The sequence below is a fragment of the Spermophilus citellus genome (genome assembly GCF_964194105.1).
Source record: "Spermophilus citellus genome assembly, chromosome: 18".
In the NCBI taxonomy this organism is placed as follows: domain Eukaryota; kingdom Metazoa; phylum Chordata; class Mammalia; order Rodentia; family Sciuridae; genus Spermophilus; species Spermophilus citellus.
Genome location: NC_138200.1, coordinates 52,225,322 through 52,244,247, shown reverse-complemented (window position 1 = coordinate 52,244,247; position 18,926 = coordinate 52,225,322). Strand labels below are relative to the sequence as shown.

Below are 18,926 nucleotides of genomic sequence, written 5' to 3'. Positions count from 1 at the left end.
GCCTGTTCAGTAACCATCCTAAGGAAAGCATTTCATGTCTGGGACAGGATGTCTTCCCACTCCAGAACTCAGCTGTCTTCACCTACATGTGTGCACACAGATGTATCAGCCCTGTGGGAAGCAATAGACAGGGGCCAAACCATGATCCTGGTCAGATTCAGTGGAGGAGACAGTCAAGCAAACCAACCATCAAAACAGGGTGGCAGTCAAGTGCAGTGGTTGAAACCTGTAATCTCAGCTACTCAGGGGAGAGAAGCAGGAAGATGGCAAGTTTGAAGCCAGCCTTGACAACTTAGTGAGACCCTGTCTCAAAATAATAAAAAATAAAAAGGACTGGGGTGTAGCTCAATGGTAGAGCACCCCTGGGTTCAATCCCTAGTACTGGGATGGGGGACATTTTTGTAGCTCACAGTTTGGGAGGGTGAAAGCCCAAATGGCATAGAGTAGCAGGCTTGGCAAAGGTCCCGTGGCAGATGGCAGGAGTGAGTCACGTTAAGTGGTCACGTCTCCACTGGGAAGCAGAGAGAGCTGCTGAGGCCAGCATGGACACAGTATTCATCTGTAGAAGGATCTTGCCATAGGCCCACTTCTGCAGAGCCTCCTCCCATGAAGATGGCACACAAATGCCAATTATTGGTGTTGACTACAGGCAAAGGCTGCCATATGGGAATCTATGATTTCCACTTGCTTCTAGGAGTATTTCTTCAGGCATCCTGCTCAGAACAGCCTGTGTGGACTTGGTCTGCAAACCCTGACAGCCCTTTCATCCTCTCCTGCTGCCTTGGGACAGCCTTGTTTGTGCACTGGGTCCTCCAAGCTGATTCAGTCTGCATCCTTTTACCAGATGGACACATGCGAGATTAAAAAGCCCTCCAGAGGGATGAGAGAAGGCAGGGGCAGGTGGGGTCCTATGTCCTACCATGTCCACAAATGGGCAGTCCTCACCACAGCCTCATGCTCATGAGACCAGGCGTGGGCAGAAGCCTAACAACACAAGTATAAGGGAGCAGCCATTAGCACTAATGAGGCAGGCGGCCTGAAAGCTTTTTACTCGGAAGCTGCTTGCCCACCCAGGGAACAGTCCGTCCGTTCAGCTCCCTTAGTTTCCAGGAACCCTGCACAGAAAGGGGTTTGGGAACAGGAGAAGGGGGTGGGGATCTTGGAGAAGCCTGGAGAGAGAAGGGGGAGGGGATGGCAGTCCAGAGATGTAGGCAGAGGGCCTGTTTTTGGCTAGGTGAGCTTCTTCCACTCTTCTCTCCTCAAAGAAACCCAAGGTCTAGTTCTGTACCCCACCCCTGCACCACAACAGCCACTGGCCCACCATTGCCTTCAATGCCCTTGACCCAAGTTCCTGGAAACAAAGGAAACAACATGCTTTTATAGGGGCTGAGTGAGCATTTCCGGGGCCACAAATTAAATTATACTCACCTAGCCGCCTGCCTTGTTATTGCTAATGGCTCCAGCCCAGCGCATCCCCTAGGTCCTGGTCCTATGGAAATTTTGGGAGCCTGGATACCCTATCTTGTTTCTAAATATTAATTGGTTCCTGGAGGCCTCACCCAAAATTGGAGATGGCCACTCCTCTAGGAGAGTACCAAAGTCTTGAGTTCCAGTGAGTGAGCCTGATCTGTGCCCCCACCCTCTAAAGAGGGCCCCTCATGACTTAGCTGTAGGGTAGAGTCACGTGTGGGTCCTTCATTAGACCCTGACATAAAAGCTGAGGGCACAGTTGGCCAGGGACTCTCTAGGCAAGGACCAGCAAGCAGAGGTAAGTCCTCAGGTTGGGTGGAGAATCCTACTTTCCAGATATCTACAAGGTACTCCAAGGATGAGGAAGGACTAAGTGGTGGGTTTTCCTATGAGCCAGGCTATGCTGACTGCAGTGCTGCTAAGCTGTGCCCTGCTGCTGGCATTGCCAACCACACTTGGGGCCCAAATGGGATTGGCACCCCTGGAGGGCATCAGAAGGCCTGACCAGGCCCTGTTACCAGAGTTCCCAGGTGAGTAGGGCTGGGGGATCCTGAACTCTCTCTGGCCACAAACTTGCCTGCCTGGCATAATCCCTCCTTTCCCCCTTCCCAATCCCAGCCCCGGGATTGTGCATGGGGGTCCTGTCCTCACATTTTCTGCCCCAGGCTTAGGCCTGCAAGCTCTGCTAAAGAAGACGACTGCAGAACAATCAGAAAAGGCTCTGCTACAGAAGGCACAAGCTTTGGCAGAGGTAAGCACTCAGGGAAAGGGTCAGGCTGCAGAGGGGGCATCAGGTACCACCCCTTCTCCCCACCTCTGGACCCCTTCAACAAGGGGCGACACAGCAGGGTACTCCTCCCTACACTCCATTGCCATCTTGCGCAGCTTAGAGCAAGTGAGGTGCCTGAACCTGCCTTCAGAAGCTTGCGCTCACTCTCCTGTTCCCTTACCAATGCAGATGCTAGACCCGCAGAACCGTGAGCTCCGTTCCCCGCGCCGCTGTGTAAGGCTGCACGAGTCCTGTCTGGGACAGCAGGTACCATGCTGTGACCCGTGCGCCACTTGCTACTGCCGCTTCTTCAACGCCTTCTGCTACTGCCGCAAGCTGGGTACGGCCACCAACCCCTGCAGTCGTACTTAACAGGCTGACGTTTCAGCAAACGGGCATACGAATAAAGGATGGGATCAATCCCAAAGCTGTGGTTATTTCGAACGTGGTCGTCGAGGCGGGGTTGGGTCCTTGAAGGGATGGGGGTGTCGCCAAGTCAAGAAACCACATACATCCTTACCCCAGGGCCTCGCCTATCCCATCATCGGAGCCACATATACGCGTGCTTTTAGAGCACCAGGCACCTTTGCGGGAAGTAAAGGGGGCCTCAATACAGCCTTGGAAAATCTTCTACATCAAATGCGGGAAAAAGCTGGGCGCAGCCCAGCCCAGCACGGGGGCTGTAACTCCCAGGTAGAGAATAAGCCTGAGTCCAGGACCCACTTGCGGCTAAGTGTGACCTTCTGCAAAGCCAGCCCCCACCGGACCTCTTTTCCCCTGGTTTAGACTCAACAGTGTGGAACCTTTACAAGTATAAGAATCATCTCCCGCTCTCACTTTTACCCAGCCGGCTTCTGCAGTATCTGGTGCACCTAACCGCGGGAAGAGGGCCCCCACCGAATCCTGCGGCCTCGGGCGCCACCATGCGGTGGTTCTCGGACATTCAAGTAGCTCTTAGGCCATTGGTTGGGGGGAAGCCCATCTCCCTTCAGTGCGCAAGCGCCCCAGAAGGCCGCCTGCAGTTCACACCTGCGCTGCGCTTGCTCAGGAAACCACCCGGAAGCCGGGAGCCGCTCAGAGTCCTGCCCTATTGTGGTCACGTGAGGTCCTTGCACGTCACCTGACGCTCTTGACAGCCCTTTGCGGGCGCCGCGTCAGCTGATCTTGTAGTTGCGTTGTGTGCCGGCCGGTCGGGGCTCTCTGGTCCCGCCGACCCCGCCGCAGCCATGTCGTTCTTCCCGGAGCTTTACTTCAACGTGGATAATGGCTACTTGGAAGGACTGGTGCGCGGCCTGAAGGCCGGGGTGCTCAGCCAGGCGGACTACCTCAACCTGGTGCAGTGCGAGACGCTCGAGGGTGAGCCGCGGGCCCAAGCCGTGAGGCCTTGAAAGGCCAGGCTGGAGGTCGCCCTGGGCCGGGAAACCGGAAGCAGGGGGGGGTCTTTCTGGGAATCCGGGAGTCGATGGCGGGCGGGAGAGAAGGGGATCTGCCTATAGCTGCGGCTAGGCGTGGGCCTGGACATAAACAAGGCTTTGAGGACTGCAATGGTTCGCATCTGCTTGTACTGGCTCTTCCCGGATTGTGTTGGTCATGTAGTAACTGGGGGTCTCGGGAGTGGTTGGGTCTTGCAAGGTATAAGCATCTTCATGGTGACGTAGCCAGAGAGCTGTCCTGTGGCAACGTTTAGGGAAGCTAAGCAGAAAAACCTCCCCACTCCCAAGGCTTTGGAATCATCGTGTGTTGGCATTCGCCTGCCTGGGGATTGCTGAGCCAGTTTAGCGAGAAGTTCTTTTCAACTCTGAACCGCCGGCTGCGCAGTGTCTCCTAAAGAAGTGTTTGGGAAAACAGGGGGTGGCCCCGCAAATCTGGAAGTTCATACACAAGTATTCGTCTAAAAATCCCCCTCAGCAAGGGTGGGGGACGGGTGTCGGGACAGGGTTTCTTACACAAGAGTAGTCAGAAGCTGGGTTCCCCTTTCTTTTAGCTCGCTGCTCCAAAGTGAGAATGGTTTCCTCGTGTGCAGCTGCAACAGATGTCCTAATTCCAGGTCCCTCACCTCCCCCAGATGGTAGTAAGGGGCAGGAATGTGTGTTCCCATCCCTGTCCCCCTAGTGATACCTTTAAGCAGAGGTGCTTATAGCTGAAGGAGGAAGATGGCTAGATGACTCACCCACTGTAGAAAATGATCTCATCAAAAATTTTTGAGGTTAAAAGTGAGCTCAGTTATTATTTAACTTACAAACTAGACGAGTCAAGTGAAAATAAGTACTATTAAGATATAAAACTTACTGAAGTTAAAGTATAATAATTGTAGTTTTTAATATTTTAACATAAAACTTCAATAAAAGTTTACTTATGTAAGTGGAGTGGGGAATGAGGGGAGGGGTGGGGACATGGCTCAGTGGTAGAGTGTTTGCCTGCTGTGCCTGAAGCCCTGGGTTCCGCCCCCAACACTGGGGAGAAAAAGTTCCCAGGGAATGAGGGGAGAACACTTCAGGGTGCTGGGCTCAAGGAGCCCGCCAGCAACCTGAATTCATTGTGGGAAGAGGAGAAACAGAGGGAGGCTGCCTGGGGCAGGGCATAACACCTAGTTGGCAATTAATATGAATTTTGTGGACTGGGACTGGAGGAAGATATTTGCTTAAATCTAAAGGTTAATAGCATTGATCATCACCTGGCATTCAATTGCTTTGTTTCTCTTTCATCTTTTCTTACTCCTGCTGCTGCCTCCCCCTCCCCTGCACATCTTCTAGGACCATAGGATTCCCATCTTCCCAGCATCCTCCATAATCCTCCATAAATATACTAAGCCATTCTTCCTGCAACACTCTCAGCAGGTGGCTCGTTTGAACATTTAATATGGCATTTCGGGATCCCTTTTTTTGTCACAAAAGCCATCTCCCCCAGGACTTGGTGTGGTGGGATTCTGGAGTCAGGCAAACTTGGGTTTGAATTCCAACCCTACCAGTTACTGGATTATTTAACATCTCTGGGCCTTGGTTTCTTTTTTCTTTTTTTTTTTGGCGGGGGGGCCTTGGTTTCTTCAACTGTATATTAGCAGCATCTATCTCATAAAGAGTGGGAGATGTCAACAAGCTACTGTGTGTAAAACATGTAGCCCAGCACCAAGAACACAGAAAGCTCCAAGGACAAAGTGAGCACTCAGTAAATGTTTGCTTGTGTTTTCCATATTATTTTGCCTTTTGCTCCCTTTGCTTCCTTCTTGTTTCCATGAAGGACAGCCCCAATATCACCTCATCTTAGAAACTCTCATTGGCCAGGCTAGGCTAGAATGTTGTTCCCTCCACTGTTGTTCCCTCCACTCATTCACAACTCCTATGGCATTTGGCAGTGCTACTTTTCTAGAAGTTTCTTCACATAGAGTTTGGGGTTCTTGGGATTTTGTATATTGGGGATGCTCAGGACTTTTCAAGGCTGAGGTTAACTAAAAGCAAGGAGTGACCATAAATTTTATTTGTCTCCTACAGAAAGGCCTTTTCTGCTTCAGAAGATGATACCAAAGGCCTGGCCTCTAGGCTGCTGTTGCTGGATATTTTTGCTTCCCCATCCCTGTGAGAAGAGGGAGAGAAGCTGGAAAGGAAGGCTGTAGTCTCTAATGCGAATTTAGGTGTGTGCTAGGGGATGAAGTTTCCAAGGAACATGTTTCAGGTGTTGGACAGTTCTCAGAAGGTGTGGGGCATTTGGCAAGGGGTGTTTATTTGCTTTGCAAGGCAGGGCAAGTATAGTATCCTGGCCTTCTCTGGGTTCCATTCTAGCAGGGCATCTTCTGGCTGATAGCTGCCTCCTTCTCTCTTAGGACCCCAGAAACCTATGCATCCTCCATTATGCATGTTGCCTGATTGTCTATTCTCAGAAATAGGAGAAAGACCCAAGAGAGGTCATTTTCCTTGGATAAACTGAGGGGACAGAGGTGGGTGGTTAGAAAAGCTCTTTATGGCTCTTAGATTTTCTGGATGTGTTAGATATCTCCTAGAGGCTGGATCCTGTCCTAGGAACAGGAGGAAGCAGAGGCAGATCAGAGATTATGAGGAAAAATTATACAGTATTACTTTGTTTTCATTCTTTTAGGTACTGAGCACCTGTTTATGCCAGGCATTCCAATAGGGGTTGAGATCCTTTGCTGAATGATTTTCTCTTGAGCTTCATAGTCTGGAAGTAGACATCTGCAGAGCAGGGGAAGACCTTAAGAAATCAGTGTAGTGTAGTGGTTACAGAGGCGGGATTGCTAGCTACCTCATTGCCCCCATGGCCATAAGTAAGGTATGTAACCTTTTTGTCTTGATTTTCATCATCTCTAAATTTATAGTAATAATAGCACCTACCTCATGGGGTGGTTATCATTTAAGCAAGATAATCTCCATTAAATTGCTGATTAGTCCGTTTTTTTGTTGTAGCTAATAATACAATACCACATTCTGGGTGAGTTATATAGAAAGGAACTTTATTTTGGCTTACAGTTCCTGGAGGTACAAGTTTGAGGACCACCACATCAGAGTCTGAGGTGGTGCTGGGCATTACATGACAAGAGATAGGAGCACATGTGTGTATGTATGACTTCTGTTTTCTTTCTTTGTTGGAACTGGGGATTGATTCCAGGGTGCTTTACCACTGAGCAACATTCCCAGCTCTTTTTCATTTTTTATTTTGAGACAGGGCCTCTCTAAATTGCTAAGGTGAGCCTTGAATTTGCAGTCCTCTTTCTTCAGCCTCCCAAGTCACTGGGATTACAGGTGTGCAACATCACACCTCTCCCTTTTCTTGTAAAACCACCAGGATTCAATCTTGGGTGCTCCACCCTGATGACTTTAATCCTAATCACTTTCCTGAGGTTCCATCCTCTAAGACTGTTGTCAGATTAAGTTTCCATGCTCTTAATATCTTACAATGGGGATTAAATAACACATGAAGCCTTGAGGGACATTCAAACTATATTCAAACCATAGCAAGTGCTTAGCATGAACTTGGGTCATGGTAGAGTCTTGGTGTGTTAGCCCCTAATTTTGTTGTTGTTATTAAGTAAGAAAAAAAAGATCAAATATAATTTACAGTGAAGAAGTGATAGGGAATCTTCTTTTGACAGCATGGCTGGTTAAAGTTCTGCTGAGATGTGAAGAATTAGGAGCCAGTCATTTAGACAGCTAGGGGGAAAAGCATTTCAGACAGAGAGATCAGCAAGTGAATGTAAAATAGTCAGGACATTCATAGGGACCAATAGGAGACCCCAGTGGCAGGTTGTTGGGACTAGAGTATAACTCTTCTTGGAATCCAGATTTAAAAAAAAAAAAAATCAGTCTGAACCCAGGGGAGGAAATCTCTGGCTCCTTAGGACTGGGTATGAGGGCAGAAATAGTGAGGGTAAAGAATATCAGCTTCAACAGAGGCCTGTGGAATTTGTTGGATGTGTCTAAGTGAATGTGTTTCAGACCAGAGGAGTAAATGTAGTGCAACTTCCATGTTCAAATGTGTGCTTGCTTGTTCAAGAAACACTTCCTGGAGGCCTACTTTGCCTAGCCTACTGGGCCTCATACCAAAGCTAGGCAGGTATTTTGGACATTACCACAATTCTGAGCCTGAATTCTCAGCTACCCTGAGCTCAATCTAATGGCGTTGTTATTAAATTTGCTTGATTAAAGTTATTAAATTCAGAGATAGATCAGGCTCCAGCCCCACCCTCCAGAATTTCTTTTTCCTTTATATTTTTTTTAAAACTTTTTTTAATGGATATCTACCAAACATACACAAATTTTTTAATATTTTTATTTTTTAGTTATAGGTGGACACAATATCTTTATTTTATTTCCATGTGGTGCTGAGGATCGAACCCAGTGCCTCACGCATGGTAGGTGAGCACTCTACCTCTGAGCCACAACCTCAGCCCCAATAATATATAATATAATGATCATATAAAAATAATCAATTATCAGGCTGGGACTGTAGCTTAGTGGCAGAGAGCTTGCCTAGCATGTGTGAAGCACTGGGTTCGATCCTTAGCACTGCATAAAAATAAATAAAATAAAGGCATGCTGTCAACACATAACTACAAAAAAGTTTTTTAAAATAAATTATCATTTTTGTTGGTACAGCAATTATCAATTTTGTTTCAAGAATAGTTCCCCTTGGGTTAGGAGTGTAACAGTGGTAGAACACTTGTCTAGCATCCCTAAGGCCCCAGATTCAGTCCCCAGCACTATTTCAATCAATCAATCTATCAATCCATCAATCAATCTCTACATATCCCCTGATTCCCAATTTATTTTGAAGTAAATCTCAGAAAACATTATTTCAGCTGTATGTATTTCAGCAACTCAAAAAAAGGTAATGACTACTTTTAAAAAAATAACCACAATATTATTATTCTACCTTATTTTAAAAAACAGCCCTCTAAAGTTTTTAATAAGATTTATTTGTTTCAATCAGGATCTAAATATGACCTATACATTTCAATTGATTGATGCTCTCAGTTTTTTTAATACATAGGCTCTCTAAAATAGTTATTTATTTAGTTATTGAAGTTGAATCACTTGATAGATAATAGATTAATAATAGATCATAGATTTTCCATCCAATTCAATTTTGCTGATTATATCCCTGCTGTATGTATAGTTTAACATGTTCCTCTGTCCCTTTTCTATCTCCCTCCTGATTTTTTTTTTTTTCCTGCTAGGGATTTAACCCATACCTCCTGCAAAGCAGGAGCTCTACTACTTAGCTACATTCCCAGCCTGTTCCCTTGTTTTTCATGTAAGTTAGTATTTATTTATTCGTTTTATTATTTAAAAAAATATTTTTAGTTATGGATGGAGAAATAACTTTGTTTATTTTTATGTGGTGCTGAGGACCGAACCCAGGGCCTTGCACATGCTAGGCAAGCGCTCTACCGCTGAGCCACAACCTCAGCCCCTGTAAGTTAGTATTTAGATGTAGAGACATGATTAAATTCTGGCTTGATTCATGTGTTTTAAAATGCTTAATAGGTGATGTTTGTACTTCCATTGGGAGGCACCTGATATCTAGTTCTTTTTCTGACATGAGGAATCATTGACATTTATTGACTAGAACCATTTTTTCTTTAGGATTTTCAAAATGGTGATACTCTAATTCTGTATCCTCCTGTAATTGCTAACTTGAATACTTGTACCCCTGGAAGCTTCCAGTAATCAACTACTTGATTATCCTGAAATATAGTCTGTGTAGGAAAGTTTAGGATAATTTCTTAGTTCTTTCCAGTAATTATAAGTTTTTTTAAAATTATGAGCTGGTTCTCTAACATGACTAATGTTGGATGACTAAAAAATTTATTTGTTTACTATCATAATTCATTAATGGGCTTTAATGTATTTCTTACATTTCAGTCAATTAACCTTACTGATTCTTAGATTAACTCTTGCCAATTGAGACTTATTCAATTGGCTGCCAAGTCTTTTTTTTTTTTTTTTTTAGTTGTTGGTAGACCTTTATTTTATTTATTTTTATGTGGTGCTGATGATTGAACCCAGTGCCTCACACATGCTAGGCAAGTGCTTGATCACTGTGCTTAAACCCCAACCCAAACTGCCAAGCCTTTTTGACACAGCCCCTTAGCCTTTGAGAGTTTTCTTTCACTGTCTGGGGTGTCAGTATCTTCTAAACCTATGATGAACATTTCCTGACCCACACTTAGGGTCATTTCTCTCAAGAAATCTGGTTCTTTACATTGAAAGATGATATGTAGGGGGCCATAATCTGAGTCCCAGAGGTTCTCATTGCTACTGGATTGGTCATTGTTCTGGGTTTTTCTTTATGTATACTTTAGTTTTCCTTTTACTCAGAAACTTAGAAAAGCAAATGGCTTGCTAGACTATGCAGCTGCATGCAGCTGACAAGTTCAAGAATGCCAGTTTCCTAATTAGAATAGGACTTTTACCTGAAACTTGGCTCAGTCAGGACATCTCCCTCCTGTTCTAAAGAAATATCATTAATTCTCAAGAGGAGTCCTGTGATGATCTTCTATGTGAGTTAAATGGTCCCCTGAGGGTTATTTTTCACAGTCAATGAGTTAGACACTCCAGGACTATGATTGAAGCACACATGTATGATGTATTGGCCATCTTCCGGAACACTTTTACCCCCTCTCCCCTGATTCACTTATCTTCTGTTCATCATAGCATCTACTTCTGCATTTCAAGATAGATAGATAGGTAGATAGATAGATAGAGGATTTCTCTTAAGATGTTTGTGAAGTGCCAGCACAGACCTGGGTACTGATTAAAGTCAGAAAAGTCAGCCACTCCTACTGTGGTCATTTCTTCTTGTCACTTCCAGAAGGTAGGTGCCATGGTAGACCTTGAGTGGTGTGTTAATCAGTTTTTTGTCATAATGACACGAACAAAGGTGGAAAGATTTAGTTTCGCTTAGTATGTTTCAGAGGTTTCAGTCCAAGGCAGAAACTTCACGGCAGAAGGGCCTGGCAAAGCAAATTTGCTCAGCTCATAATAGGAAGGGAGGACAGAAGAGAGAGACAAGGAAGAAGATAAACTCTTCCATGGCATGCCCCCAATGACCTACTTCCTCCAATTAGGTTCCACCTCCTAGAAGTCCATTCAGCCATCAATGGATTATTTCACTCAAGAGATTAGAGCCCTCATGATCCAATCATTCCCCAAAAGCCCCATCTCTGAACACTTGAGATTGTAGATGTATTGTGGATGCAAACCATAGCAAGTGGGTAATGTAAATATGCTACAGTCGCCTTGCTTAGGGCAAGTGTGACTGTCTAATGAATAGAGCAGTGGACATCAAAACAGCACTGAATGCAACATAGGTACAGGTTCCTTTGGTGGGTGACAGTTACAGGCTGTGAGGCTTCTTTTTTTTAATATATATTTTTTTGCCAGGCAAGTGTGCTACTGCTGAGCCATAGCCCCAGCCTCATGAGGTTTGTTTTTGGGGTGATAAAAATGTTCTCCCATTGATCATGGTGATGGTTGCACAACTGAATTATACTGAAAACTGTGAATTGTGCATTTTAGATAGGCAAAATTGTATGGCTAATGAATCATTTCTCAGTAAAGCTGTTACCAAAAAATCAGCCAAGCTAAGGAAGTGGGAAGATTATCCTAGGGAGAAGGAATGCCATTAGTAGTCTCAGAACAAAACTGCGGAGGATCAGAAGAGCTTTGGTAACTGGAAGGAATTGAACATATCAAGGATGTACAAATGCATGGCACATCCTTGACATTCTCTTGATAGTTGCATGTCCTGGAGAAACCCATTGGTTTCCTTGAAAGGATGTACAGTTTAGAAGGGATGAGGACTATGGTTAAAAAAAAAGAAGGGGGAAGATTTCTAGGTTAGATCAGGGTCAGTGTGTGGAAAATATCTTAAGAGTTGTTACATATGGTCTTGTGTGGAAATATTTTGTGTGTTTCATTTTGTTTGTCAAAAGAGACTATGTTGGGGCTGGGGTTGTGGCTCAGTGGTAGAGTACTTGCCTTGTACACGTGAGGCACTGGGTTTGATCCTCAGCACCACATAAAAAATGAAAAAATAAAGGTATTGTGTCCATCTACAACTAAAAAAATTCTTTAAAAATAAAAAAAAGGAGACTATGTTGAATTGATAGAAAAAGATAATCTTGGATAGCAAATATGAACTTAGCTCAGTCCTAAACTCCATAGAATCAGATGTGATCCAAAGACGTCACAGTCCTGACAGTTATTGAATTGACCACAAGAAAGAGAGGCACTCAGGGGGCATTGGAAAAAGCATATATAGAAAGCAATAACCAAAGGAGAGTTCGCACTGTAAGAGAAAGGGAATAAACACAAGTCTTTGAGCTGTAAGAGCTGGGCCCCACACATCTGAAGTTTTCTCCCAGTTTCTAAGGATATGTGTTGTCCTGGCTGCCCTGGACAGTGATACCAGTATATAAAGAGACCCCAGTGCCCAATTGTCAAGGAAATGGCATGGATTATTAGTGGTGTCGATAGCACTCTGCTGCTTGATTACTCTCCTCCAGCTTGCTGCTGCTGCAGCCCAAGAGGATAAAGTCTCCAGAGTGAGGATAGAAGATGGGGAAAGGGAAGAGGGAGGTTTGGCATCTGGCTGCTATAAGCCAGCTTGGACTTGATCCCTCAGTGGATGAAGCTTAGGGAAGTGGAGGGGATGGGTGGTGGAGTTGTGATGCAATTAGAAACATGCTCTGAAGCTCTGGAGGATTGATTCAGGAGGAGCCAGACTGGAGGCTGGGCTCTTGCTGATGGCTCTTTCAGCTCTCTAGGTGACAGAACATGGGCTGGACCAGGGCAAGAGTGGTTGACGTGGGGATAAAGGACTGGATCAGAGATGAAACCCACAATATGGGGCTAGTTTTTATTATATATAGGGGTTAGAGGTGTTAGAAGTCAAATTTTAATTTTTTTAATATATATTTTTTAGTTGTAGGTAGACACAGTACCTTTATTTTATTTTTATGTAGTGCTAAGGATCGAACCCAGTGCCTCACACATGCTAGGTGAGCATTCTACCACTGAGCCTCAATCCCAGCCCCGGAAGTCAAGTTTTTTACTTCATAAAATACTGGGTAGTTGCTGGAGCCATTTTGAGATAGGAATCCTGAGGGAGAAGAAGGTTAGGACATGGATGGAGTGGTAGGAGAGGAGGTACTGTGTGTCAGATGTCTGAGGGAGGAGTCCAGCAAGCTGGTGGCCATGTGGGGAAGTAACACTAAAGATACCAATCTGAAAGAAACACTCTGACTGGTGGCAGTTAGACCCACGCCTGGCCATCTGTTGGTTTGCAGCCAGGGCAGGCGTGCCTTAGAAGCTAAGACCTCAGAAGCTACGACCTTAGAAGTTACCCGCAAATCTTGCCAGGCAGCTAGAGAGCAGCTTTAACTTCAGGCCAAGTGGATACAAGTGTGGCCTAACAAGGACACCTGGCATGGGGCCTAATTTGGCAAGTGGAACAGTGAGAGCAATAGCCAGGGATTTCCCTCCAGGTTCCTGCTGTTTGTATCTGCATAATTGTGGGATATGTTGATGTTTTCCTTCTGTTTTCTCTCTTTCTTTCTTTTTTTTTTTTTTTTTTTTTGGTGGGGATGGCAGTGTACTGAGGATTGAATCCAGAGGTACTTTACCACTGAGCCACAAGCCTAGCCTTTTTTATTTTTTATTTTGAGATAGGGTCTCACTAAGTTGATTAGGGCCTCACTAAATTGTTGAGGCTGATCTTGAACTTGGGATCCTCCTGCCTTGGCCGCCTGGTCTCTGGGATTACAGGCATGTGCCCTTATACCTGGTTCTTGTTTTCTTTTTTAAATTTCAAAAACTTAAGTTGGTAGAAGGAGGACTTGGTGTAGATCCTTTGAGGGCAAGTTTTCACCCCCTAGTTAAAACACTGTACACTGTAGATTAGCATAGGATAGCATATACAGAGGTGATCACACCAGCCTTATTGGTAATAGCAAACTACTAGAACCAATGGCATATCCACTGATGTGGTTAAGGTATGGTTAAATAAACCATGGTGTATTCTTACAGTGGAATACTAGCTAGTGTTCAAAAGCATGAAGTTCCATATGAGATTATTTAGAAATATATTGTTAGGTGAAAAATTGGGAAGCATTGTGTATAATATCCCATTTTAGTAGAATACTAGGTGGCATGCACAGAGACAAGTGTTTGATGTATAGGCACCAAATTGTCCTGAGTAACAACCTGGACAACATTTTGGTGTTAAATTTATGTTTTCTTCCATTGTTCGAATGTATTGGAGTGAACAAATATTACTTTTAAAATTTAACACATCTGATGAAGATATTTAAGGAAAATTAGAAAAATATAAGCCATCAAGGAGAAGTACCCACACCCAGCACCCCTCCAAGCTGAGACCTGTGCTAGTTAGCTTGGGGCATTCATCTTACAGATTTTTCACTTAGAGTCTTGTAGGGCTGGTCTGAGTCTTAGGGAGCACCCATCAAGCCCCCTTTCTTATATACCTGAAGATTCAGAGTCCAGCGGGTAATTGAGGGCCTGCAAGGTTGGACTTGTTTCCCATACTGGAGTCCCAGGATCCCTGACCAGGTACTGGTCAGATCCCCTTACCTTCCCATTTTTCTCTTTTTCCTTTGCCTCTCCCCACCTCTACTCCCACTTTCCCTTCACTGATTGCATCTTGCATTGGTATATACTTTTACCTGATTTTATCTGGGAAGCTATTTATGGTCAAGTCAGTAACAATCTTCACAGGAACAGAGAACCCCTATTTCATAAGCCCTGCCCCAGGAGGTCATGTCAGAACTTGCTCTGGTGAATGATAATACACACTTTTTCTTTGGTTGATTCAGCAATTTCTTGGGCCTGATTTCTGAGGTGGAGTCAGTGCTGAATCCATGTCTTGGGCCATTTTTAAAAAAATATTTTTATTTGTTATTTTAGTTATTTTATTTATTTATATTCAGTGCTGAGAATTGAACCCAGTCCTTACCCATGCTAGGCAAGTGTTCTACCACTGAGCCACAACCCAGCCCCTGTTTGGGGCCTTTGAGGTAACCTTAGAAAATAGGCAAATGTCACCTATCCCTTGAAGAATACATTTTCAGATAGCAGAAAGGGAAACACCTCAACTTCTTATTTTGCATAAAACACTTCTGATGTATTAGTCTCATGTGTTTTCTTAAGTGGCACACACAAAACAGCAGTTTCTCTCCTGCATAAGGCCTGAAATGAAATGAACAGAATTACCCTGAGGGCCTCCAATAGTTTTTGTTTGTTGTTTTTGGTACTGGGAATTGAATCCAAGGATGCTGTACCACTGAACTACGGTCCTTTTTATTTTTTATTTTGAGACGGGGTCTTGCTAAGATGCTGAGGCTGGCCTTGAACTTGCAATCCTCCTGCCTTAGCCTCCTGAGTCACTGGAATTTCTGGTGTATGCCATTGTATCTGGCTGCCTCCAATAGTTTTGCATCTAGCCCTAATCAGGCCACCCCCTCACCCTTCCTGCTATGGTCAGGGTGCCTACTGCAGCACCTGGCCCCTTCTCTATCTTGTACCTGTTATATCTGGGGCTTAGCCACAGTCCAGCTTGTAGGACAACTTGCATCAGGTTACAAGTGCATCAAGGGCCAGGTTGCAAGGACATGCTGTAGTGGACTTTCTGGTAAGTCATCTGTGCCTGCCCAGGGTCAGGGTCCTAGGGCCTCTTTGGGTTTTCAGAATCTCCTTTGAGTTACATATGGGGCCAGACATTAGATTGTGTCTCCCTTTTTGGTGGGCTCTGGGATGCTGAATATGTGTTTTTCCACCTGTAAGGTGAAACAGAAAGTACTTACTTGCAACTTGCTGGTTGTTAAGATTCAACCACACTGCCCTATCCAGATGGTAATGTGATTAGATGAGTGACAACTCTGTATTGGTACTGGCAGGGTATAAAAGAAGAAAAGCTGAGGCCCTATAATAAGTAGTGGCATTACTGTGTTGCAGATTGTCTTGTTTCTGAGTTTTTAAGCACCTGTTTTTATTAAATGTTGAATAAAGGGAATTGAAGACTTTGGGAGGGTCTGACTGAGTTGAAGCACAAGAGTGCAGTGGGCTGAGAATGCCCAGGTTTCCTTCTCTGTCCTCTTAGCCTCACCCCTCAGCTCTGTCTACACTGATGCCGGACAGACCAATTCCTCATGCCAGATTTGCACCCACTTGGTTTCCATTTTGGTTTTCCTAGTCTCATGTTCCATACATCCCCGTTCTTTATGAAACATTATTGCATGGCTCTGTAGGTATCTGCAGCCCTGATGCTTGCAGGGATTGATGGCTGGGAAGATGCGGAACAGGAATCTGAGTCATTATTAAATTGGAGGGATGTGTTGAGAGGAACTGGAGCACCCTGTTGTCACCAGAGTGGGACTCCTCATTGTTGATCTTGCCATCCTTGCTTTGTCCACAAGGGGGTGCACATGTATCACTTTGCTGCCAGAGATCCTGGGGAAGGGGAGTGGCAGGACCCCAAGATGGCCCAGCTTCTTGCTCTTCCACACAACACCTGCCTTGCCTGGTGTCCCTTAGGACTCTGCCCTTGTCTTTACTTTCCAGTTGGGCTCTCAGATTATGTAGGTTTCATGGATAAGTGTTTCCTGTCTGTTCATCCCTTCTAGCTCTTACCGTTCTGTGCCATGGCTTCTAGGGATGGAAAGGAGAAGGACAGGGGACATTTCCTGATGCTATCTGTCCTGATGCCTGGTGTAGGATATTCCAGCTGTAACCACCAAGCTGTCCTCATTTACACTGCCTGGGTCATGCTGGCAACTCTCAAGAGTTGGAGCAGCAGCCAAGCACAGTGTGATAGCTATGCACCCAGGGATCTTGGAGTCTCCAGATAGGAGCTTAAAACTTCCCAGGGATCAGAGCCATGCTTCTTAAGCTCCCGAAAGTGTCCTCTTCTATAGGTGCTTCCTGTTCTTGCTCTGCCACTCTGGTCTGTCCAGGAGAGGCAAAATTTGCACTCAGGACAGACTCCTTCTTTGGTACTCTGAAGGATAGATACATAGGAGTATATGGGGCACATATTGGTACATATATGTAAGTGATTCTGGGAGAGCCGAAGCCTGGGATCCAAATTCCAAGAAAACACTGTAGATCCTGAAGTTACGCAGGGAATGGGGTTGTAATCAAGTGATTGACAACTCTCCTCCCCCATCTGGGGACCTTTCTATCGGCTTTCCTGACCTCTGCCTTGGCCAATTCTTACTCCTTGCCCTACACCTTTTTTTTTTTTTTAAATATGTCCTGCCCTAGAATGTTGGCCATCTTCCTTTTTTATTTTTTTATTTTTTGGTACTGGGGATTGAACCCAGGAGTGCTTTACCACTTAGGCACATTCCCAGCCCTTTTATTCTTTATTTTGAGACAGTCTCACTAAGTTGCTTAGGGCACTAAGTTGCTGAGATTGGCCTTGAACTTGCAATCCTCCTGCCTCTTTGCCTGTTGGTGGCATGCACCACCAAGTTCTGCCATTTTCTTCTTTTAGAACCAGAAAAATCAAGGCTCTAAAGCGCTATGTTAAGGTAGACTACTATTGCGTATCCCAAATCCATGCTCTGCCTGATCACACTCAACACTCCACAGATCCTCTGAAGGTCTGTGGAGGAGGGCTTAAGGGGCTGGGCTGCCCCTGTGTAAATGTGGGTTATCCTGAGGACAGCCAGGCAGACTTGTGGCAGGGGAAAGGGTGTCGGTGGGGAACACTCCTGACTGGGTGCCAGGCACTGCTTTCCTGGCCAGCTGTGGCTAGGCCCTGGGTACTTGCCCAGACCTCATCCCCCTTGGACATTCAGGCCATGGTTTTAGGCCTTGACCTCAGCTGAGGCCTTATATTTGGCTGGCTGATGGGGCTTCCCCTCTGAGCAGTCATCTGTGGTGTCCTTGCTGCTGCAACTCAGCCTGTGCTGCTGTGACAGTTTCACAGCCCTGGGGTGTACCCTGTACCTGCCAAACACCAAGGCTGTTCTGTGTGTGCTCAGGCCACAAGTCTCACCTGAAGCCCTGAATGGCCCTCAAAGGTTGTGTTACAGGGAGTCAGGGTGACCCAGGCCTGACCAAACTGGAACAGTAGCAGAGTTGGACAGGTTCCCCAAGATAACTTATACAACCACTTTATGAGGAAAATTGAGGCCTAGATAAAATTAAAGGCTTAGTCTCTGGACACCTGTCTTGGCTCCAGGTCCAATCACTCTTATGTTCTGTGGGGTTTTTTTCCCTTTAATTTTTCTTACTTTTATTTTGAGATAGGGTCTTGCTAAGTTGCACAGGCTGGTCTTTGACTTACAGTCCTGCCTTATCCTCCCAAATAACTTGGATTAGAGTAGCTGAGATTTCAGAGTAACTGGGATTATAGGCATGCACTCTCATGCCTGGCCATTAATTCTTTCATTTGTTTACTCAAAGCTTCTTGGGCTATCTCTCTGTACACCTAGCCCTTGACTTAATGATCAGGGCAAAGAAGCCCTGCTTCTGGAGTCCTTACTGTTCCCTCAGGGCTTCTCATAGAAAATGTAGCTTGGAGCTTAATGGGTGGAAGTAGAGGAATTCAGATGAGTTGCAACTCATGACTTATTACACAGTCTGTCAGGTCATAGTAACAGCTCACCTGTTTTCTCTACCCCTAAGTCTTTAAGCTTTAAACTGTCTTCCATGTGGACAGGTCTAGGGGAACAGAGGATCCTGAAATTCTCTCCTTCAGGCCAGGCCCAGACTCGCTGCCTCTACCTCCCATCTGGACCTAGCTTCTACCCCAAATATGTGACCACCTACCTTCCAGGGTCCAGCTTAGGATCACAGTGCTGATAATGCTCAATCGGGCATATGTTCTGCTACCCCTGCATATCCTTGGGTAGGTGGACGAGGAGTCCTGGGATGCTATATAGGACCAGCCTGTGTGGTTACTGCTACTGTTAACTTCCTGCCTGGTCCAAGCCTCTTGGCTCTTCTGGGCATGGGATGGATAACTCTGCCACCGGACCTGGGGGCTCTGTGCGTTTTCTATGAGCTTCAGGAAATGGGGCTCCATACTGAGAGTATCATATCCTTACAGCCCAAATGAGGCTTGCTCACTTGAGCCCATCCACAGGGTCTAGGTCAAATGCAAAACTAGTATTTCTTACTCTCTCCTTTGGGCTGGCTCTAGACACTAT

At 45.4% G+C, this 18,926-nt stretch overlaps 2 protein-coding genes across 2 annotated transcripts in view; both read left to right on the top strand.

The window, feature by feature from the left end:
* Positions 1 to 1,870: 1,870 nt before the first annotated feature.
* On the top strand, positions 1,871 to 2,611 carry AGRP (agouti related neuropeptide; the record flags this gene model as incomplete). Its single annotated transcript, XM_081275656.1, has 3 exons — positions 1,871 to 2,000; positions 2,136 to 2,221; positions 2,429 to 2,611. 3 exons carry the CDS (start codon positions 1,871 to 1,873, stop codon positions 2,609 to 2,611), a joined length of 399 nt encoding a protein of 132 aa, XP_081131782.1.
* A 744-nt stretch (positions 2,612 to 3,355) lies between these two features.
* The window catches only part of ATP6V0D1 (ATPase H+ transporting V0 subunit d1), a 38,377-nt gene continuing 22,806 nt past the window's right edge, over positions 3,356 to 18,926 (top strand). The window contains exon 1 of the mRNA XM_081274192.1: positions 3,356 to 3,595. Within this exon, the coding sequence (XP_081130318.1) occupies positions 3,466 to 3,595 (130 nt within the window). The 5' untranslated portion in view covers positions 3,356 to 3,465. The remainder of the gene's footprint in view (positions 3,596 to 18,926) is intronic.